Source organism: Cupressus sempervirens, chromosome 2 (assembly GCF_028749045.1).
Source record: "Cupressus sempervirens isolate cs-2001-9-10 chromosome 2, ASM2874904v1, whole genome shotgun sequence".
Lineage (NCBI taxonomy): Eukaryota > Viridiplantae > Streptophyta > Pinopsida > Cupressales > Cupressaceae > Cupressus > Cupressus sempervirens.
The window spans coordinates 95,899,925-95,924,476 of record NC_143119.1 but is presented as its reverse complement, the minus strand read 5'-3'; the positions used below and the strand labels follow the sequence as shown (position 1 = coordinate 95,924,476).

The following is a 24,552-nucleotide window of genomic DNA, read 5'->3' as shown; positions in this document are numbered from 1 at the left end:
CAGGGAAGCTTGGTTTATTTCTTTTGTATAGTTAAAGGGAAGCAGTCAAGTAAGGTCTGGTTTTGAATCAACACTTGAAAAAAGAATTTTCATTGTGACAAATGACGATGACACCAATGTGCAGCTGGTAAAAGCTATCTCACGCGAGGGATTGGCAAATATGAGGTGTTTTAACTTTTTGGTCTTGCAAAATGATTCCAGAAGAGTTTAAAGAGAAGTTAACAAAAGCAGTAGTTGTTGCAAATGATAGGGCTCCTATCATAGGTACTACTGGTTAGAGTTGAAACGGAAGGACAGGTGTAAGTGTCTTATTCTCTAATGAGCCAAAATATGTGGCAGGCAAAAAAGGGCCATGAAGCGGCCATTTTGCAGCCATGGAAAAACTGCATGAATTGGGGATGGATAAACACAAAAAAGGAGGAAATAATATGTGAAGATATTTGTGTGGCAATGTGACATATGGTTATCAGTTATCTCATTTCATAATGCAACATTGGAATTGACAAGACACTTTAACATGCCTCTGTTGGAAAATAGTTGGTTGACAAGAGTGGTCAATTGTATCAAGGTGCATTCAGCAGTGCCAGGAACACTTTTGTGACCCTACTGGAGATGGTGCCTCAGGCAATGAGACAAATAGGCATGTCACTGAGAATGGCACCTACAGAAAGTCATTGCATTAGAGTTTTCTTCACATTGTGTTAGATAGTGTATTCTTTGATATTGTGGTTAGAATAGGCTTGGCTAGTTAAAACAATTGCGTTCAATGGCAATTTTATGCTCTGCCATTTTCTGGGTTGGCACATTTTGCTTTCAATAAGTGGTATATTGTTAGCGTATGGTGTATGGCATGTTTCCCAGGTGATAGTTCAAAGGTGTTTATTCTAAAATGATGTAAAAGTGGTGATACTGTTTTCCTATATTATATGGTTGTGTTTGACCTGGGGTTCCTTTATGGAGCCCCAGTAATTTTACTATAGAGTAGCCTGTCAACTCTTGCAAATAAATTAATAATACAAATCTTTCAATTTTTGTTTTGATAATTCAGTCAAAAATCATGTTCTCAGTAATATATATCATTTTATTGGATCTCAAAGATCCTAATAAATAATAAGAAAAATGGGCTTGCTTGTGCTGAATTTGTAATTCAATTTCCTTTTTCTCTTTAATAACTGCTACAGCCCATATCAGACTACAGTCCCGATTATTGCAAATTTTTTGATCATATGAAAATGTTATTATTTGTATATGATCCGCTTAGCAAACAAAAAATTATGTCCACGGTAAATAAAATAATTAACACAAACAGCAAACTGAAATAATCCAAACACCACTCTTTTTTTAATCAATTTCACGTTCATTGAGCTCAGTTGCTATGCTGCAAGCTTCAGGGAAATACCCTACCATGTACCAAGCACTCGTAATTCTGTCATAACTTATTGACTACAAGAACAAAAAGGTGTTCCTAAATTAAATCATAAAGATTAGTTTCCACATCTATCATCACATTAACCTTGAAGATTAGAGCTTGCTCATTTAGCTACATCTATAATGTATTTTTCAGCCTCCTCTGATGATGAAGCTATTCCGCAAGTTTTCACAAAATTATTCCAGTCAGCTGCTAGATACCACCTTTGACATTTGAAAAACAGAAACAATTTTAAAACAGGCAAAATAAAAAGAAAATCTCTCAGATAAACCAAGCATTCTTACAAGTCTGGGCTGTTAACAGTTTTCTCAGAAAAGGTGCCTTTGTATGGAAGTAGGGAATCGCAGATCCTCCCCAAGACATCAGATGTATCCACATTGAAGTATGGCTGATAAGGTGCAACACCAAAAAATCTCTGCCAACCACTAGGCTGATTATTATCTTGACCTCCACCAGGACCAGGCCTTGAAAAGGAATCTGCGACAGAAAATATAATCAATGCATGAATAGCCCTCTTGATCAAAATTTATAAAGAAATGAAACATTATGCGCTTATCAAAATTTAGTTGGATAGTTGCTAAAATTGATCTGTAAGTTTCTACCATCTTGTGACCACTTACTAGCATGTGTCTTATACACTACAAATACCTCTCTATCTTTGTTCTAAATCTACTAGACTATATTGTATTCCCATTTTGGATGGATTCTAACCTCTTCACAGAACTATCAACCTTTGAACACCTACATCATACCAGAAACCTGTGTTTTTTCAAAGACTGTTGCCCCTCAGTTCTTGACCTCTTCACTCTCTTGTTAAATCGTCCAAGTTAATTTGGCATTCAAAGGCCTCGGATTAAGTTGATAGAGCTTTTTGGTTTCATCTACTTGTTCTCAGCATGGATCAGGGAACAATCTTCTATGGACAATCTCACCGTTGCATTGGCATTCAAAAGCCTTAGTTTAAGGTTAAAGAGCTTTTTGTTTGATCTAGTTGATATCAGAATGGATTAACTTGCTTCTTTATCTTAGCACACATACACTCGAGCAATAGTCTAAAATTGATTCAACCTTACATCTTATACCATTAGGAACTATGCTATCTTGCATCATATCACAGTAGAATCCGGATTAGGTCTATAGGATCACCTTCCCCTGCACATCAACTACATTAATCTAAGCACATAGTGGCACATCAATAAGGATATAAAGGAAACCTCTGTAGCAAGGTATAACAAGTTAATATTGTCTGAACTTCATATTTTAAAAGGAACCAACATCAGACACGTTCTTAAACAATGTTATTTGAGACATGTTGCTTCCAACTCAATAACTTGTGCCAATATCAGAATTAAACACTACTGCCTGCACAGACACCAAATTTGTTAGTTAACAGCACCTGATTAAAATTGAAAAATTGAGAGATCTAGTCTAGGCAACCAACACATTTAAGGCAACAACCTCCCTCGTTATTGGCCCAATTGCACTGAAGTGGGCCTATAAGGCATGCATACATTATAGTTACATTCAAGCTCAAGATCATAGTCTAGCATATAACTCGTGAGACAGCATTTCAGGCTCTTAAGGAGTGCTTGACTAGTGAAACCATCTTTCCAGTGCCAGAACCAGGAGATATGACCCAAAAAAAATCAAACAAGTCCCACCTAAATACATGAACTCAATTTCTTACTGTCACTTGCATGAACTCAAGAAGTGTCCTAGACAATCTACGGATCTTCCTTATATAGGCATTTTCAAACCCTAACCCTCGAGGCCAACCAACCCTAAACTTACATATAGAGTCAGCTCAAAACAATTGGCATTTCTTTTGGAATTTTCAGGTGGCCCAACTTCGGAAGACCATAACTTGTGAACAGTTGACCCAATTGGCTAATATAGCCCATTCTGGAATCTTCAACTTGTGATTTAAATAGCCTCTCTCACAAACTCTAGTCACTCTGATTTTGGAGCCCATCAAGAGCCTCTAAGGCTTTCAAAACTGAAACTAGAGTTTTTATACAAAATGATTACAGCAAAAATCTGCAATAACTTCACAAGTACTCATGATACGGGAGTGAAACTCAACTGACAGGCTGATATATCCAAGATTCTAATTTCGAGCTCATATGACCACTTACTAAGTAGAAAGCCTCCACAAACAAAAACTCTTCACTAAGACAACCCTTATTCAGGAAAAAGGAAATATTTTTTGGTGATGCAAGATTGCTCTTACACCCAGGATGCTCCTGCATCAGACACCCGAGGTAATTTGAGAAGTGACCATGATGAACCTTCTACTAGCCTCCCTTTCCATTTGACTAGATACTCTTTATATGTTCTATTCCTTGTACTTTTGCCAATACAACTGTCCAATATCTCCTCAATCTCCTTTGTAGTTGAAGTAGTTGCTGGAATACTCCATTCCACTTTTATGACTTCATCTCCATCACCTCCTTCATGATATTCTATCAGATCTAAAATGTTAAATACTATTAAAGTATTCAGTTCAACAAGCAACTCTATTTCATAGGCATTTCCAGAATCATGCTTTTTCGATATCTTACATGGTCCAAACTTCTTCATTTTCAGCTTATTATAAGTACCCACTGGAAAACACTCATTCCTCAAATGAACCATGACTTCATCCCCAATCTGAAATTCCTTATACCTCCTTTTCTCATCTACATTGGCCTTGTACTATGTAATCATCCTTGTAAAGTGCTTCCTCACCTCTTCATGGATGTTTTTCAAATGCTCTGCAAAATCTTCAACCTCCACACTACTTATTGCTCCTTTATCCAACTTCCTCAATTCACAAGCATTTATGGGACTACTCCCATATATAATCTAAAATGGTGATTTACCAATGCTTCTATTGACAGAATTATTGTATGCAAATTTTGCATGTGGTAAAATCAAATCCCATCATTTTGGCTTATCTCCAACCTAACATCTCACCAATTCCCCAAACTCCTATTCACCACCTTTGTCTATCCATCAATCTATGGATGATGTCATGAGTTAAACTTCAAGTCTGTGTTCAATTTCTTCCATAATACTTGCCAAAAATACCCAACATACTTGGTATCTCTATCTAAAACTTGATTTCACATAGTACCTCATCTTGGTAGCTTCCAATCGTGAACTTCAATATACACTACTCATTGACCATGACCTTGTGGTCATCTTGCACCCAGGCAATACAATATGGGTGCAGGGGTTTCTACCTCTTGAGCTTTAACATCATGACCATCTTTTCTGACACCAAGTTGGTAGTACTTACACCATCAACGATCACATCACAACACTTATCTTCACATTTGTACCTTCTGCGAAACAAGCTCCTCCTTTAATCAGGTTCATTCTCACAACTCGATAGGACTCTTCTGTTAACAAGGACTTCTCTTTCAAAATCTTCAAAATGTAATGATTTGGCATCTTCATCAACATGCACAACTTAGTCCGGTCCTTGGTTCTCCTATTTGTCCTTCCTTGGCGCTGAAGACATTCAACTGTCCTATGCCCTTCTTCTCCACAATGAAAAGAGGTCCCCCAAAAACCTCTACTAAATCCTTGCTCTCTTCCTCTTCCTCTCTAATCTTTGTTATTTTGATCATGGAAACGATCAGAATTGTTTCCCCTCTAGTTTTGACTGCTATTGTTGGCCTCGTCCTTCTTCTTATAATCTTCATTTCGGCCTCCATACGACCATTCGCCAAATCTTCCACCTCAACCTCTACTACTATTCTTGTTATCAAACTTCTTGTTCAACTTTTCCTCAACTCTTAGGATAAACAGGTATGCCTCTTCAATATTGTTCATTCAAATCAAACTCAATCTTCCTAAAAGCTTGGCCTTGACCCATTAAGATAATGGGCAACTTTTTCCTTGTCAGCTTTAGAATGGCCTGTTCTAATGAGAACTCAGTAGAACTCTTTGATATACCCTTGAACAAATCTTTTCACTTGCTTCAACCCTTGCATTTTCTTCAACAAATCAAGCTCATCATCCTCAAGAATGAAATGCCACTTCAATTTAGCTATTATCCGATCCCATCTTGTAATTTTAACCTTCCCTCTTCTATGTCGCTCCAATTGAATCTCCTACCACCAAATCTTCGCATGGCCCTTCAGTTTGGTCTTCGCAAATTTGACCCTACTAGGATCCTCAATATCTTCATATTCAAAATATTCTTCTAATTCATTGATCCAATCAATCAATTCTTCTGGGTTAAAATTTCCCAAAAATGTGGGAACCTTGAACTTATGTCTTTTTCAAATCTTGGAGATGGCCCTAAAAAGCTTTATCTCCTCTAGGTTCAAAACTTCGTCTTCTACTTCCTGATCAATGTGTCCTCTTTCATCCTTACTCTCTCTTGCATCAAGATTAATCCTTCTACGTATTTGTTCTTGCAATGCTTGCATTTGTTTATGGAGGGCTCTAAAACCCTCAGAGAAAAAACACCTTCAACTCTTTCCACCATGCTCTCTTTGAGGAGGCATTTTCGCACTTTCATTGAAACCCTAGTGCAAACTGCCTCACAATCGGCAATTCGTCTACATGCTCAGCAGAAACCATGGTCCTTGTGCAAACTGCCTCATAGTGAGCAATTTGTTTGCACACTCAAGAACTCCTACTCCAATACCACTCAATGAAGGGTGCTCCCCATAATACCACAAACAAATAACAAAAATGTCAAACCTACAATAATTTGTGAGAACAAAATATGGGTTTTCTATTATCTCCACAAATGCGAAACTACAGAAATTTAGAATTACAATATGTAAACCCACATGGGCACCTTCCTTGCAATAATTTGCAAGACTGAGTTGCAAATTATCAACTAGAGTTGTCCTAAACAATCTACGGGACTTCCTTATATAGGCAATTTTACACTACCCAAGAAGTTTCTAGACATTAATACCTAACCCTTGAGGCTGACCAACCCTAAAATTACATATAGAGTCGGCTCAAAACAATTATGATATTTTGGAATTTTCATGTGACCAAACTTCGGAAGACCATAACTTGTGAGCCATTGACCCAATTAGCTATTATAACCCCATTCTGAAATCCCCAACCTTTGATCTTCAAGGACAAACTTATTCAAAGTTCCAGCAGCTCTCGTTTCAAAGCCCATCCAGAGCCTCTGAGGCCTTCAAAACTAAGCCTAAAGTTTCTATGCCAAATTTTCACACCAAAAATCCACAATAACTTCACAAATACTCATGATATGGCAATGAGCCTCGACTGGCGAGCTGATATATCCAAGATGAACCTCCACCTCTAAAATTAGTACATTTTGAGCTCGTATGACAAACTTACTAAGTAGAAAGCCTTCCCAAACAACAACTCTACACTGAGACAACTTCAATTCAAGAAACAAAAAGGAAATATTTTTGGGTGATGCAAGATTGCTCTTACACCCAGGATGCTCCTCCATCAAATAGCTAATAGACAAACACCCAAGGTTGCATAACTCCTAAGAATAGACTATGTATAAATTTGAGTTTCACCAAGACATTTTTGTATAGAAAATACCAATCTTGACATTTGTCAAATTGTTGGCACCTAGAATGAAGCTCGGTAATAGTTGTTCAAAATATAGAACATTAAGTCAACAAGTATTGGCATAGTATTACCGTAAAAAGCACAGAAAATTAAATTCATCATAGTTCAAGCAACAAAGATTGTGACATGAAAGCACGCAAAATAAAGTACAATCAAATAAGTCATTCTAGATCCTTATTCTTTAGAAAAGAAAATATCACAATGGGTGTCCCCACTGAGCAACAATCATTTCAAATGTTCAAATACTGCTCAACTAGAAATTTTGAAAGCCAAAATTGTATTGTGTGACAGAAACAAATTAAGAAACCATGAACAAAGTTACAAACTAAATGATAATGCACAAATCTAGAAGGTGGAAACAAGCATTGTAGAAAAGATCAATATAATCACTCCAGCAAGTCAAACCATCTAAATTCAAATAATTCTTTGAATTATTGTTGGCGGAGATACAAATGTGAGAAGATAATAGTTTGAGTCAAGAAAAAATTATTGTAACTTGTAAGCATTGGCCCAAATAAGAAGCTCCAATAGCTCAATCCTACAAGAAGACCTAGATATCAATAAAATATTTTAACATGCTGAGTGCTAAAATAGCTCAATCCCACAAAGACAACTAATATTATGCTAATTTAAGAACCTAACGATGATTTCCACTCTTTGCAAACAAATTGTAATAAATTATACAAAATATTAGACTATAATTTTTACACAAACATGTACTGCTTATGATAATTGCTAGGATTTATAAAGCATTCAATATCCAAAACTCTAATACTAAATGTTAAAACCACACAATAAGAAAAAAAAAGTCAAATCCAATGGAAACTTCAAAACATACAGAATTTTTCAATTACAAATATCAAGATGAAATAGACGGTTTGAAAAAACAGAAATAAAATGCAGAAAATTAACAAAACTTCACAACTGTATTAATACCTGTTGATGCGAGTTTTGTGTCACTACATAACATATTAGTAATTGGATGCTTGATACAGAATATCAAATACACAATTCCTCTCTTGAAAAGTTATCTCTCATGGGACATGAGTATAACTCCAATGTTCCTTACACCGTTGGATACTCGCTCAGTTTTATCAATGTGATTTGCTGGTAATCACGTAGGCGGCCTTACGTTTTCTTGTTTGAGAAAAATTTGGATCTTGGTGAGAAAATGGAGATGGTGGTTCGGTGTGAATGCTAGATGATGTTGATGGCGCGATGATGGCAATGTAGGGTGAATGGCGATGGAAGGTGAGAATGCCGATGTTTTGGTTTACTTCTCTAACTAACCTCTTCTAAGCATGAAATTTGGCTACTCAACTACTCCTACTCCTAAGAATGGAGGTTAGCAGATGGACGGGGATCGAATCTAATGAAGGCTAACCAGCGGCCCTACCTCCATAGATGCAACGCTTCAAAGGAAAGTAAACTAGATCACCACACAAAGCCTCCCAACCAGCCGCTAGGATGCTAGTGGCCTAGTGTTGACCCCTATCAAACATCTACCAAAGCTACCATGCAACTATCCATTTTATTTTACTCTTACTCTAACAACTTGAAATGAAATTGCTTCAACTTGAAAAGAAAAATTTAACTATGTGGAAGTAGAAAACATGCAATAACACCCAATGTTCTTAGTCAACATGCAATGAAAAAGAGAGCACTTTGGTATTATTTTCGCAACAATTTCTCCAACCCCCCCTTTACAAATGAGAGCCAATGGCCTTATATAGAGGTCCAAAATACAATGGACGGTAGAGATCAAAACAAGATCGACGATCCAGATTGGATCCAAAACCCTAATTAGGGTTGCCACCCCATCGGCCAATGAGAAGATGCCACCTCATCAATGGACCAATGAAAAAAGTGCAAAAGTGGCAACCAATGAGAAGGCACCAAAATGGTGGCCAATCAGAAACAAACACTTGTCCCATTCTAGAAGAAAGAGAAAGTTGCCACTTGGGCTTACATAAGATGATCTTCTAATATAATTCTTCCTTTCTCTTTTGTTCTTTTAGCTAAGGCAATGAACTTAGCTAGCCTTTCGTTAACTTCTTCCATAGGAGGACAAGGTGTGTGCTTCGCTCGGAGTTCTGCTGACTTTGCCACGCTGTTTGCTGCTTGTAGTATCCTTTCGTGATCCTTCTCATATTCCTTTGCAAACCCAATAAAAGCATTGAGTGAGGAAAGGGTGTTCAGATGTTTCCTTTTGACGGCAGCCTTTCCTAACTCATCCAATCTCGATCCAAATCCTGTCTCACTGACATCCTCCTCTCTAATACCCTCAAAATCAAGCGCCACCCCAACGTCGCTCATCATGGTCGAAATGGAAGTGTCGACGCTTGGGCCTTGTTGTGCAATCTCATCATGAATTTCTTCAAGTGTTCTGAATCTGGTAGTCAATGCGACATACCAAGATTCAACTATGCTCAATCCTCTCTCATCAACCAACCGGGCTCTTTCCAAATATGCCTCCGGTAGTCTAATGAACGCCTGCAGCCTAGGAATAACCAAATCCTTGATGGGAAGAAAATTCTTCCATTCCTCTTCAAATAATTTGAATTTGTTTCTAACAGTCACCAATGACTGGAATGTTGAGATGAAGGAGGGCAAGAAATTTCGCCCATCTTGGATTGTATCATAGATCCAACCCCTTACTTCATGTAACTGAGCTGATACCTCTTCTGAATTGCTCCCGCTGTCTTGAGGAAGGGCTGCCTGATGCAGCTGTTGGATTGGCTGGCAATCTCTCCAATATTTGTTTTCGGCCTCCAACTTTACTATCTTTTCGTTTGCCTTCCTCAATCTTTCTCTGATTGATGCTATGCCTTCCTGAACCTCCTCACATTCCATATCATCTGTATTTCTTCCCAAATTATGTTCTACTATTTCGTACTCCTGGGCTGCAATCTCATCCGCTGCCTTATTGACTGTTGGTATAGCAATCTGAACCCTTCGGTGACCATCACTGTCGCTTCTGATTACCCTTGCCACCGTATTTGCCATCTGTTTTTGGTTCTCGCTATCATCCTTTTCTATTAGTCCTTGGATATCATCAACTGCGTGAGCCATTACCACCTCGCCTCTCGGCATAAGCATTTGCCTTAACCATAGTGGTGCAGTGCATCTCCCCAAATCCGGATTCGGTTCGACCAATCAAAGCATCACCAACGGCCTTAGACGCCTGACTTATCTCTTCAATATCAATCGGCCCATCTTCTTCTCTACTAGTTTCTGCCATATTTCCTTGCTGGTTCTCCGAGAGAGGGGAGTACTCCGTACTTTCACTGTAGCCACTTGATTCCGAATCAGAGCTCACCTCCACTGCGGCCCCTTTATCACTCGAATTGACCTCTTGGCTTCTAGCCTTAGTTATACTCTCCCTTGACGGCGCTGCCCGCTGTCTCTTGGCTGGAGGTTCCGAACATTCTTGGCTTTTCTCTACCCCCAAAGCCCTCTTCTTGCTATTTCTAACTGTCTCCGATTGCCGGCCACTTCCTTCACCCTTCTGTCGGATTGATTCTACTAGACCTTCCTTCGGTTTCATCATCTCATAAGTAAGGAGAACCTTTTGTCTTTGTAGCTTTCTCAACTTGGCATTATACCACAACTCGGTATGCAAATCTACTGTCCTTGTGACTGCCTCCAAGGAAGGATCCTGATGATCGTCCCAATCCACTAGATTCAACTCTGTTCCAACTACTGTCTCATAGTCTTCTCTCAACACACTACGATCATCCTCCAATTGATCGGGAATATCAAGGCCTCTCCATCTGATATCTCTCATCATGTTCACCGACAATCTCGAGAAAGCTAGCTTTCTCACGTGAAAATCATCCTTTGCATTGGCCCAAAAGTCCTCTACAGTGGGAACATGCTTAAATTCGCTTCCATGAGATGCCTTGATAAGACCAACAGGGTTGAATCCTTGCCTTGCTCTGTACCATCCTAGATGATACCACTCCAATTCCTTTTCCGCAGCCTCAAAGGTGGCCCGATTTGGGCAACTATCATTGCCGATTATAATTGAGAAGGAAACGCCTGTTTTCCCCTCATTCCTCATTACTCTATCATAGTGCTCAAGCTGCCTAGCCAATTCCATCAAAACTACCTTGTCGGGCGGGTATCTTGGAAGCCTCTTGGGACAAACTGTACTTCCTGCCACTCTAATGTATGTGAATTGCGGGAATTGGATGAACCAACTCCCAAACTTCTTAATCCTTGCTTCTGCTTCCGATGAAAGTCTCTTAGCAGGCGCCCCTTGTAATACCCTTACTGTCTTCATGGCGAATGCATCGCAAAACATCTTGTAATCCTTGTTATTGTGCAAATGAAGCTGCGGATAGCATTCATGCACCAAATATTGCCCCGGCCCATTACCAATCTCTCCTAAGGCCCTAAGTCCAGGACTCTCATACAATCTAGCAATTAAGTAAAACAGATAGGATCCCATGTAGAATTGCCTTTGGTTTTGAACTGTTCTAAATTGCAACTCTAAATTTTCACTTATGATCCTAGCCCAATCAAATTTTCCTTTTCCCTTTTCAATTTCATCAATGAAGAAGTACATCCAGTTTTCGAATTGCATAGCTTGAGCTAGGCCCATGATCCGGCTGAGAAGAACAATGAGATCACCATATTCCGGCTTGAAATCTGCCACTGTAAGCCTTGTTGATTTGTTAACTCCTTTCCTCCCTTCGTGTATTCAATTCCGCTTTAGATGTGAGAAGTAGGCCTCTTGGTTACCTTGAAATGATTTGGCCGCCTGATCCACCATTACAACTGTCATGCCCTTGCTCCGGGGAATATTAAATGTCTCTTCAATTGCTTGTTCGCCAATGTTGGCCAACACTCTCTTCCCTTCGCCAAAAATGATGGATTTACTGTCTAGATCAAATCTGGATGCACACTCCATAATCAATTCCGGACAAGGCAAAGTAGGAGGAAAAGCTGCTGCATGTACAATTCTGCTCTTGTATATCCTCTTTGCCAAGGGGGATTGTCCTTCCTTTAGTCTGTCCCTCATCCGTATCATGTCCACTGTAGCGATATTAGTATCGGTTATTTTCTTCATTTTCGAGAAGAAGGAAGTTTTGGGCATCATATCCTTTGTCTTTCTTAGCGTTTGCCCGCTTGGGATTCTTACTTGCACTATCATCCTCCATGCTCGTCTCCCTATTACGGGATGGTAGAGTGGTGGACCAAAAGGCAAGAAGAACCAAGTAGTGCAATTCTTAGAAAAGAGCGAAAGAATGGATGTCAGCTTAAGCACTCCTTGCAACTCTAGATGATGACTTTCACCTTAACTAATAATCTTACAGCAACTTTTCGGAACCCGGGATATGACATCAAAGAATTACAAATCCCTTTGCAAATTAGAAAACAAAGCCTCTAAGCTTATCCAACACTTGCCTTCTATGCAAAAATCAAACTTTCATATGTATCTCTTCTCCCAACAAAATTGCCCAAATCTGATATAAAAATTGCAGCCCCTCTAGAAAATCAGAATTTTGTCTTCCACAAATTTCGGCCCCCACAAAATTCGGCTCCCACAAAATTCGCCCAAGCATGAAAAAAATCTGCCCTTCCACAAAATTCGCCCAAGCAAAGAAGGAGCAAAATCTGTAAAATCTGCCACCTAGGGCACAAATCGCAGCCCACAAAGTGGAGCAAAAATCCCCAAAAACGCAAAAAATCTGGCCCTTAGACAAATCACCCAACAATGGCAATGGAGAAATTGCCCAAAAATCGCCAAAAAACTACCTTCCACCAATTTCGCCCAAGTCTGGAAATCTGCCCTTGCTTCAAATTCGCCCAAGCATGAGGAGCAAATGAATTGATGAAAATGAAATGGGAGGGGACTCCCTTTATAGCAGCTTTCACCTTCCTCCCAGGCTAGCCGACTTGGTCCTATAGAGGAAAAAAAACCAAAATTAAAGCTAAGTTAGTGGCCCACTTTAAATACTTTGCCAAAATTTTAATTTTCTAAAATGAAAACTGCACCTTTAATTTGCTAATTAACCACAAATTGCAAAACGAAATTGAATGGTGCCTTGGGGATGCTAAAAATTTCTATTTAATGAGGGTTTGCTAATTAATACATCCTTGAAGTTGAATTTTGGCTAACCAAAAGCCATTTCTTAATATTAATTTACCAATTTCATTAAATACCAAAAGCTTTCAAGGCAAATTTAATCTATTAAAGCAAATTTTTGCAATTTTCCTCTAAATCGATTTTGCTAAATAATTAAAATTTTATGACAAAAAATAAAATTGCCTCTAGAGTAAAAATCGATTTTGCAATTTAACTTCATCTTACAAAATTAAATTCTATTTCACCAAAAAAAATAAGATTTTCCAAGAACCTAAGTCTAACGAAAAATTTCCTTATTTGAAAATCATTCAAATTTACAATTAAATCCAAATTTTCAAAAGAAATCGTCTAAGTACAAAATTCACAATCTTATCCTGCCAAGTTGAAATCAATTTTGAACTTATTCGGCCTAAGGATAGAACTGATAGCTCTGGAAAATCAAGTTGAAACCGGGTGAAAAATACATCTAACCTTCTCCACTGGCCCTAAAGGCGATTAAAAAGGGGGTCCCCAAGATTTTGGGGCGATGTGTGAAAACCTCACAACAATACCCTAAAAGCTCTTCAGAATTCTAGAAACATCTTCCTAACCAAAATCTTCTCTATCTCAGCCAAAGCCAACACCTAACAAATATATAAGGAGCAACAAATCCATCTGCCTGAAATCATCAAGATGGATGCTCAATTTGAGAATATTCAACTTCCAAGAACCTTCCTTTCGAGTAACTCCTTAGTCATAGACTCTCTTATGTGCCCTATTGTAACTTCCATCACCATGCTTTTTGTCATGTCTGTGTACCAAGTTGTAAGTTGTATCATATAAGGAATAGCATTGATTCCTCGAAATGCGGCACATCATTCCATAAGGGCCAAAAACTTTCAACACATTATAACATTAAAATATTTACACAAGGCTTGCAAGGTGTACAACACAACATTCATTATCTCTAAAAGCTAATCTATATAATGTAAATCAAATTCACCAATATAACTACCGATGCAATAATAAATACGAGCGTAAGCAATTCTCTAAATTGTTGTGCATAAATTCTTCGAAAATTCGAAAAGAGTTCAAATTGCTGAAAGACTGGAATGTCATTAATCTGTCTCGTGGCTGCTGAAACTGTATGGTAGGTGTCGATGTGAGTTGTATTCCACTACAACATGCGGAATCAAATACCCAGTGTTTCCAAATGAAACATCAATTACCAAATCCTCTCTTGATATAAGGTTGTCTCCCATGCTAAGCTTGCAATGTAAGATCATTAAATGACTTCAAGGTTCCATTAACTGTGGATACTTGCCCAGTGAAATAATGTGATTTGCTGATAATGACTTTGGGGACTTACAGTATTCTTTCTATGGATATCATCTGCTTGCACTCCAAAAGATTTAGCTTCACAATGTGCAACGACAATGTAGCTTTGGTATTCAAATTTCCACTTCAACTTAAACTTGAACTTACTTTTGCTGCTACTCTTAATTATGCATGCAAGGAATCATGGATACATTTGGACTCTACTAGATGAAACTTAATCAGTGGTTTCACTCAAATGGTTTTCACACTGACATCTCCTCTTCAATCCCATCAAAAAGATGCAAACTAAAGATTTAATATCAATTGCAGTTAAGTGATTCCAATCATTGGCTTACCACACAAGGCACTATTACCATCAATAAAAGACTAGTGGCTTGGATTTGTTCAAGACGAGCAAGCAAACATCCACAATAACTTTCATCTAACAAAATTTGTTCAACATCAAAAGAAATCAAATCCAAGTGAAAATTGAAGAAACCATGCAACACCTCAAAGCAATATTAAGTAATTCACCATTAAGAACCAACAATCAATTATCCATTACTTCAATGGTAACATAGCAACAATCTGATCAAGTCTCTCCCTTAGCTAGCCTACTCTAATCTACTTCTAGCTCTCTAGTTTCTAACTACACCACTGTCTAACTTTGTAACCTTCTACCCCTTACAAATGAGAAGGCCTTGGACATTTATTGTTGCTCAAATACAATTAAGGGCTCAGATTGATTTAAGATAAAGGGCTGATGTAACCCCACAGCCCTAATTAGGGTTTCCAAATTTACAACCCATTACATAAGGGTGTCACATTGTGAACCAATAAGAAAATTATAATGATTTTAACAATCAGCGGGAAGATAGGACACTTGGCATGATTTGATTGACTGTCTTGAATTGGAATTTTCTGATTGGATATGACAAACAAATTGCCACCGCATCATCATTATCTTGTTAATTTGATCAAACTTCTTGATGAAGAGAAAGCATCTCTTGATACTCAACATTGTCCAACCTTCCAACTTATATTAACTCTTCCAAAACCTCAATCTCTCGAGGATGGATGTGATGGCATTTTCAAATTGTTTGATCTTACAATCTCCTCCATTATTTGGAAACCTTCCTCATGGTTGAGCTTGAATTTGCATCTTGAACTTGCATCTTATCTAGATTGAGCTTGATTGTATATGAAAATGCCTTCAAGTGATTAGAGTTGTCCCTCTAATCTCAATCTTGAATTCCAACTTGATCTTCATGCAGTTGAATCCTTTTCTTGATCTCGAGCTTGAATTTCACTTGATCTCAACTTGAATAGCCTTGATGTCTTGTCTTGAACCTTTCTCTTCATCTTGAAAATTCTGCTACCTCTAAATCAGACTCAACATATAGCTTGGTTTTAAACTTGCAAATTTTGAGTAAAGTAATGTGAAAAAGGGTAGATCTGAGAGTTTGACACATGGGTATCTTTGTGAAAAGTCCCTTTTGCGATAAACAAGGTGTTCTGAAGTTAGTAAAGCATCCAATTCATTATCCCAGGCCAAGCTTGCTGGGGTTCATTATCACAATGTTCCACAAATAGTGAATATTAGAGATGCTTCTCTCTTCTGCCATGCATCTCAAGGGCAATCTGCTGAGCTAATGCCTAAACATCTCGATTTATTCTCAGTCAAATGTTTTGACAAAACTAGGCTTGTCTCCAAGTCTCATGTTATTTTCCCATCAGGATTTTAAATTGTTTGCAATTCATTCATATTATATTTGTTCATATGGGAATTGAGAGCTCAGACATTATATTCCCTGATTCTACTCTTCATATTTCTTAAAACTGGATAGGCAACAGCTTTGATATTGTGATTAAAAAAGCAGTATTGCTGTCTTGCTATTTTTCATACTTTGCCTTACACTTATCAATGCAATTAGATTATATGTTGCTCCTTGGTTGGAACTACAGCCTTCTCAAAATCAAACCCAAATATGTCCATATTTTATGTTTCCGTCTCATTTTTAGATCCTAATATAGAGTAGTGTATTAGAATAATATTTAAATCTTAGTTACCGGATGTGTACCCTGGAGGCCAAATCTGGATTCGGATCCGATCCAGATCTGGATTTGTGCCAGGATTCGTCCGGATTCATCCAGTAAAAAAAAATAAGAAAAATAATTTTTATCTTAGTGTTCTAATTTTCTTTATAGTCATATTGACTTTGATTAATAGATTCATGCTATAAAATGATTTAAAATCATAGATTCCTACTATGAAATGATATAGTTTTAGAATTATGTAAATTTCTCTTATTTTTTAGTGTATATATATATACGCACACATGAAACCTCTACTAATCATAATTGGGGAAAAAAATCATGAACCCACAGATCCAATTCACATGCCCGAATCAGAATCATTTCACAAATTGGTAACTAAGATTTAAATATATAATTTGATGGTGAATAATGCATTTTTGGGTATGATTACATTTGTTTCTAATTCAGTCTTCAGTCGTCAATTGTTTCTTAAGGAAACATCAACAATGCACTTGCCTATATAAGTACATTTCATTCTTTCAATAAAATGTGCAATTACCATTGCAATATGGTTTCAGAGCTGGAAAGAAAAAAAAATTCAGAAATTTTGCCATTCCAAAAGAATTGATAGAATGTATTTAGTGAAAAATTTCAAACAGCCAGTAAAGTTCTTTTGACTCTTTCAGACATTTCTTGCAAGCTTCACAAAATTGTTGTAGGGTCATTTTTCTCTACCAGTATTGTGGGACTGCAGATTTTGCAAATTTTTTTCCCTCCAAATCGTGGGGGAAGATTTCTAGTCTGAGGAAAATGAATGTGTCTAAGCCGCTTGTTTTCTATTAGGCGCCACGATTTTTGGGGTTTCTTAGTTCAGAAAATAAAAAACCACGGGTATTATTGTTATGTGCCACATTTTCTTTTAAATCGCATTTGTTCTTTACTATTCCAACCGCTGAGGCATATATAAAAATTGCACCATATTTTATGTATTCTTCCGCATGATCAGTGGGCCTATTTTCTACTTCTGCATGAGGGTTTCTACCTTTGTTCTCCTACAACCTGAATCTAGTTTTTCATCTCGCACAATAGTTGCAAAAAGATTGTGATGTTTCATGCCATTTAGGGCTCGTGGTGGCCTATATTTCAGTGTTGTTTTTATTTGTTCAGGCGGATTTCAGAAAATCTGCTCAGGTTTTCTAGGTGTTTGAAACTTTGAAAACATTTTTCACGGCATTCATATTAGAGTTGAGCTATTAATGAATGATGATTTTAATTTGAATAATTTTGTTGTGTTTGAAAGTTTTTTTCTGCGGGCAACATTTTTTAAACAATTGCAATCTCTGATACTGTCTCAATCACAGCCTGGATTTTGCTGCTAATATTTCTGTGTCCTGGGATCTGCAAAAATATTTCTGGGTTTTCAGTATGTATATTGTTGGCTTTGAACTTGTGCTTCAAAACCTACCTCTATATTCTGTGCATTGGGCTCTGTTCCTTGGGTTTTGTGCAATCAAGGTTTAAGCCTCTCCTATTTATCTAATTCTTTGTGCCTCAAAAAGCATACAAGATGGCTTCTCTGACCAACATAATGTGCAGTCAAAAGTTCAATGACCGCACCTACAACACCTGGAAGCAGTGGATAATGAAAATGTTTGGATATGATTGCCTTGACCAGATTGCTCTGAGCAAGTCTAACCACTGCTGGTCAAGATCAAGATAAATTTGCTGAGCAGAATCGAGAAGTGATGATGCTCGTTAATTTTTGGTAACCAACAATCACATGCCTCAGGTACTCAAGCGAGACAGTTGCTGAAATATGGGAATATGTGAGGGGCCTACATGAAACATCCAACAAGAGTCATGTGTTCTTTCTAAAGAACTTGCTTTTCTTGTTCATAATGGATCAGAGAATGTCCCTATAGGAGCATCTCACAACAATCAAGGACATCCATGATTAGTTGGAAGCAATTGGTTGAACAATTAAGAAGACATAGTAATCATTTTCAAAAGTTTACCAAAGTCTTATGAGAACTTCATTAAGACACTCCACATTACCAAAGTCTCCAAATCTTTGCACCAAGCTTTTGCAGCAATATCTATGGAGATAGCAGTTCAGTAGCAGTGCTCATTCATCCTTCACGTTACTGGCCTTCACAACAAACTTCTCTACTCAGGACAAAGGGAACAGACAGTTCTCTCAACAAAAAGACTCAGGTAAATCTGAGGATTACTCCAAGACAGAAAAACATTCAATGCAATTATTGTCACAAGCATGGTCACATGAAAAAAGATTGTTGGCAACTCTTGGCTTTTGAACGAAAGAAGCAAGGAGGGTCTCAGCAAAAGGCCAGTGTAGTAGAGCATATTAAGCACACTAAACAAAAACAATCTACCTTCTACGCCTTCATGACCAAACATTCGGCAGATGACATCAAATCTCTGCCTGGTACAGTGACTCGGGTGCTTCTCAACACTTCACTGGTCGAGATAGGTTCATTAACAACACAGCATTCATTGATTCAGTTATTTTTGGAGGAGAAGAGTATACAATTATCGTAAAAGGTAACCTGCAGATTCAATCTGTAAGGAGGACTTAATTTTCCTCAATGTATACTAGCTTCTAGGCATGGAGCTCAACCTTCTCCCTATTTGTCAAATTAGAAACACTCTCCTCAGATGCGGTATTCAGTTTGCACAAATGCAATATTGTTGATTGAGAGACTCCCACTATAGTTTTAGTGTTCATTAAGAATTGTGGTCTTTATAGAATTGTTAACGCTAGTGATTCTCAGGAGCATGCCATGGCAGCCAAAAGTTCTTCCATCAGAAAGTTCTCACATAAGCAATATGGGCATTTGAAAATATTCTCTCTCTCAACTAGTTTAGGAAGAACTAGTTAATGCTTTACCCAACGTTAAAACTTAGAATCGTGGAATTTGTGGAGCTTGTCATGTTGAAAAGCAACAATTGACTCCATTTTTGCATGATGATAATTGGCGAGCTTCCAAGGTATAACAATTAGTTCATGCTGACCAATATAGACTCCTTCAATTATTGTGGCCACATATTTTCTGTTATTAATTGATGATTTTAGTTGCAAAATGTGGGTGTAATTTCTTAAACAAAAATCAAAGACATTTAGAATGCTTTAGACAAGTTGCTTTAACAGTTCCCCGATATTTTATTTCAGTCACGAAAAGAGCTACCACCTGATATGTCTTGCTAGTCCAAGCGACTGCACCTGTTCCCCAATTGAAGACGTGCCCAAATGTAGACTCTTGGTCATCAATGGAAGCTGCCCAACCTGAGTTTGTGAAATCAATGAGTCTAGGATTTTTGCTTCTATTGTACAAAATGCCAATCTTGGTACTTCTACTCTCTGGTTTTAAATTTCATAGTATCCAGAGCAGAATTTAATGAGATTTTTTTTTGTAATTCGTGTTTTCAAACATGTTAAGAAAAATAAATTAGTATTTCTCCATTTAAGCAGTCTGCAACAAAACCTGATTAGTGTTTTTAATGCAAATTCATATTTATTGCTGCCGAAATTACTGGCTGTGATTTCTCTTGTTATCGATGGGTAATTAGCAGGGTTGTTTTTTGGCAAATTGTTTTCTTGTCTAGTATGTCTACAAATGTCATACCACACAGGCACCTCAGGTCCACATTTTTCCCAGCAGTCAAGTTCTTGGTCAGTGGTCTTTTTTATTTTGCATAGCTGCTAAAATTGCGGCCTCCCAAAAATGTCACCCACAAAGTCTGTAGTCAAGGATTTTATATCCTATTTTTTTCTGAATTATTTTTTTGAAAATTATGTTTTCCAGTCAAACGCTAATCCTTTTTTTCGGGTTTTCAATTTCTGGGCTTTTTATTCTAAACCTAATTAGGGTTTTTTTATATTTCAAAAAAAATAGAAAGATTTTTTCTGACAATTTTTTGTAGCTTCATCCAGTCTATTTTCTTATCCAGATTTCGTTGTTTCCAGCATGTTTAGTCTGCCTCAATTGTTGTTTCATCACAAGGTTGACTAGCAAACTCTATCTCAGTGGTGGGATTTTTGACCAACATTATGTTCGAAGGGAATCAACAGTTTAATGGTCATAACTACAACACCAAGAAGCAGTGCGTGATAATTATTTTTATTTATCATTGTCTTGATTAGATTGTTTTATGTGCGGAGACACATTCTACTCCAGCTTAGACAGATCAAGATTAATTGGATTAACATAATCAGGAAGCTGTCATGTTGATCAAACCTTCATTAATAGATGATCAGTTCCCTCAACTGCCTTCTACTAAAACAGCTAAAGAAATCTAGGATATCTTGAGAAATCTTTATGAGACATCTGACAAGAATTGTGCTTTCTTTCTAAAGAATATGTTGTTTTCTATCATGATGAAAGAGCAAACATCTCTCCGAGAACATTTGCTGAAAATCAAGGACCCTACGAGCATTTCATAGAGATGCTCAAAATCATTTCTATTCTCTGATCTCTGCAACAAGCCTTTCCAGCGGGATAAACGGAAGCAACATTTAGGTCATGTAAGTTCCTCCTCTTCTAAACATGTGTTGTTTCCAGTGCACGCCTCAGACAAAAACACAAGTACACCTCAGTTCACCCTGCAGAAAGGCTCAAGCGAACCTCCGGCATCTTCAAAGAAGAAGAGTGCTAGTGCATTTACTATCACAAGTTGGGTCACATGAAGAAAGATTGCAGGAAATGCTTGGCAGCCACAAGCAATCTTCACATGAAGGTTCTCAACAAAAGGCCTTGGCCATTCCGTCTTAAGATGATGAGGTTGTCTCCTCTGCATTCTAATCAGCTCATATTATGAGAGGATTTTAATAAGTTTTCCTCAAAAAAATAATCTAGCAGGTTTTCATAATTTCTCCTTTAAAAATTATGTTGTGTTTTACCATTTTTTTCTCCAAAATGGAGTTTCATATTTTCTGATTCATGTTTCTGCTTCTGATTGGTTTTGATCAATTTTTCACTTCAGAAATCGTGATTGGTTTTGGTCAATTTTCACCTCAAAAATTGTTTCTGATTTCTGTAATATGCAAAGTTCAGATGGGATGTTATTTCAAGATTTTTTCCATTTTTTCTACAAAAAGAATGATACTTTGTACTCTTCAAATCATCATATTTTGTAGTCAATTTTGGGGCATTCTGCTCATCTGAAATAGTTTGGAGGGTTCTATAGTTGATCTCAGTGTGAATCTTTGTTTCCAGGATGGATAGTTCAACCATCCAACATCAAGTTGGGTGTTTTTGTAATGATAACTGGTCAGAGATTTTGCAGATTTTGGGAGGTTTAGTGGACGAGTCAGTGGTAGGCTCTACTCTCTTGTTGCAAACCATTTTGATGAGGGAGACCAGCTTCTCATTTTTTTCTAGACTACTCTTGGTCAATGGAATTCTGTAGATCCAAGTAGGGTCTCAGTAACAGCAAAATGTTGTGAAAAAATTCTAACTACAAGACGTGTATTGTCTTCTGCAAGGTAGTTCATAGAATGACCATTAAGGGAAGGTATTAGATTATTTTCAGTATCTTAGATTCTTGATATATTTAGCCCGTTCTTCTAAAACCTTAGTTGATGGTCATTTAGGCTTTCTTTTTAGTTTTTCTCAGTTAAGTCCATTTTTTAGACTACATTATCGTTAGCGTCAGAAAACTCTATTTAAAAGGTCATTGTTAATTCACTATTCATTTTATTTCTTCCATTGTTCCGGTTTTAAGAATTCCATCAAGTAGGTCCTTCACCTCTATTTTATGACAATCAGGGGGTTGCTCTAACCTGCCAAAAATCTAGTCTTCCATAACCAAACCAAGCATATTGAACTTCACTGTCATTACATCCACAAGCAAGTAGAAGATGGATCAGTACAACTGTAGCATGTTCCAACTGAGAATCAAACTGCAAATATCCTCAGCATGCCTCTAGGCCCGGACAAGATTGTAAAATTTAGAGGGCAACTTGCTGTAGTTGACAGATTGACCAGTAAGGGAGGGAGTTAAAATAATTTTTGCATATATAATTCAATGATCAATAATGTATTTTTCAGGTAGATTAGATTATTTTCTAATTTAATCTTCAATGTTCGACTTTTTCTTTAGAAAACGTCAACAATGTAATTGTCTATATATTTACATTTTAGTTTTTATAATATATCGTGCAATTACCATTGTAAAATGGCGCACCCTATCACTATGGCCCCTAATCTCAGCAACGTCTATGAAGCCATCAGATTCTCGAATGCTGCCAAGTAGGGACTTCGTTTTTTTTAGTTTCTTTTTTTTAACTCTTCTATGTAAAAGTTTAAGTTTCTGATGGCTGCATAGACACTAGCACTAATCTATATACAACTTATGGAAATCCTTGATTGTTTGCTTGCTTGATCTTTAATTCCAGTTTCTAGCACGTAAAAAGATTATATAAATTTTTGCAACTACAAGGAGGTTCGTCAATATTTACAACTACTGAAATACAGTGAGCAAATTAGCTTCAACAGCTTGGTGACTTTAAATGGCATTCCAAGTTCCTAAAGGCCCAAGGAGCCTTCCTGGCATGTTCTGATGACTTATGGCTGCAAAAAAACATTTGGAAATCGTTTTTCTGCTAAAATTTTGACTGCATCGGACACTGTTTCAAATACCATTTCCATTAAAAGCTTATCCCAAGTTTCCACAGTCCCTGACCACTGCCATCCCTCTTTCCAATAATTTCATTTGCAATCATGGTTCTACATAAATAATACCAGCTAACTTCTTCGGGGATACTGATGATCTACGAATTTCCATTTAAATCAATAGCTAACAAAACATTTATTTGACCATTAATGGTTTCGTTTGAAACCAATGCACAAAAACACAATGTTATTTAGCAAGACAGTTACCATAAAACAAAAAGGGCTGATATACATTAGCAAACCCTGAAAGAAAACTTTTCTGTCTTGCAAAGGTGATGATCCATTTGTCATGTTCAAATAAAAATGTGTTAAAAATATATTCATCAGAATAATCAATAATCTATTAAAACAACCCACAAAGATAGAAAGAGCATTTGAGAGAACATACCATCAGCATCTGATGGGGGCCGGAATGTTCCGGTAATCTTGCCTTGTGTTTCAGTAGGAGGGAAGGTCTGTAAATTGCTCTCTGCCAAACATGAAATGCAAACATTTAGGTATCTACAAAACCAAGACCAAACAGCAACCAAACAAACTTGCCCTAATTATATTACAAATAATGAATTCTCTAGCCAACCATGTCATGAAAGAGAGACAAAACACACAAGAAGTTATATCAATTAATAGTAATTAAAAACAAATTATAAACACACGACAAAATACTGAGAAAAATACAAAAAAACATTGTACTCCTTATACATACACAAACCCAGTAGCCAGATATATGCCAGGGAAACTGGATCATGTATTGTATATATGGCAAACAACTACCACAAAGAATCAAACAAAATAAGCTCAAGTGGCAAATAATCGAAGCTTTCGTGTGAAAACCTGTCTTCAAATAACAAGGAATTGTACTATATGCTAATAGATACAGTTGTTGAACTATTATAATCAGATAAATAACACATCCAATTTGGGCAAAGCTGAGTATTTAAATTGTGCAAAACCTGTACAGACGTTATTTAAATTGAATAAAACTAACAAATCCAATTTGTGTAAATGTTGAATATTAAGCATTTATATTAGATAAAACTACACATCTGATTAGTAGAAATGTTAAATGTTAAGCACTTAAACAAGATAAAACTAGCACTTCTAATTTGTTCAAATGTTATCCAATTTTAGATATGGTGTGCTACAAGGAAGGAGCCACGGTGTAAGTCCTGGATTAATTTGACGGTGTAAGTCCTGGATTAATTGGAAAAACGTCCCACATCCAATGAACTACCATATCCGAATTGTACAGATGTTATGTATTTAAATGAATACAAACATTACAGCGAATTTAGGGTGTAGCATGAGAAAGGGGTACACCTAGCTTGTGGCATCTAACCCAAGCATTCCCAATAAGGTAAATTAACCAAGGCAAAAAACAATCAGCGCAAAAAAGTGAAAAAATGTGCCCTCCATATGATTTCAATGCTCCTAAATCA

The 24,552-nt window shown here is 37.1% G+C and overlaps 1 protein-coding gene across 2 annotated transcripts in view; it reads right to left on the bottom strand.

The window, feature by feature from the left end:
- Positions 1–24,552, bottom strand: part of LOC149571200 (uncharacterized) — a 30,778-nt gene that overhangs the window by 5,383 nt on the left and 843 nt on the right. For both annotated transcript variants that reach the window (XM_089812776.1, XM_089812777.1), the window contains 2 exons: positions 23,505–23,585; positions 1,714–1,906 (listed from right to left, as the gene is read on the bottom strand). In XM_089812776.1, coding sequence (XP_089668902.1) covers positions 1,714–1,906; positions 23,505–23,585 — 274 coding nt within the window. The remainder of the gene's footprint in view (positions 1–1,713; positions 1,907–23,504; positions 23,586–24,552) is intronic.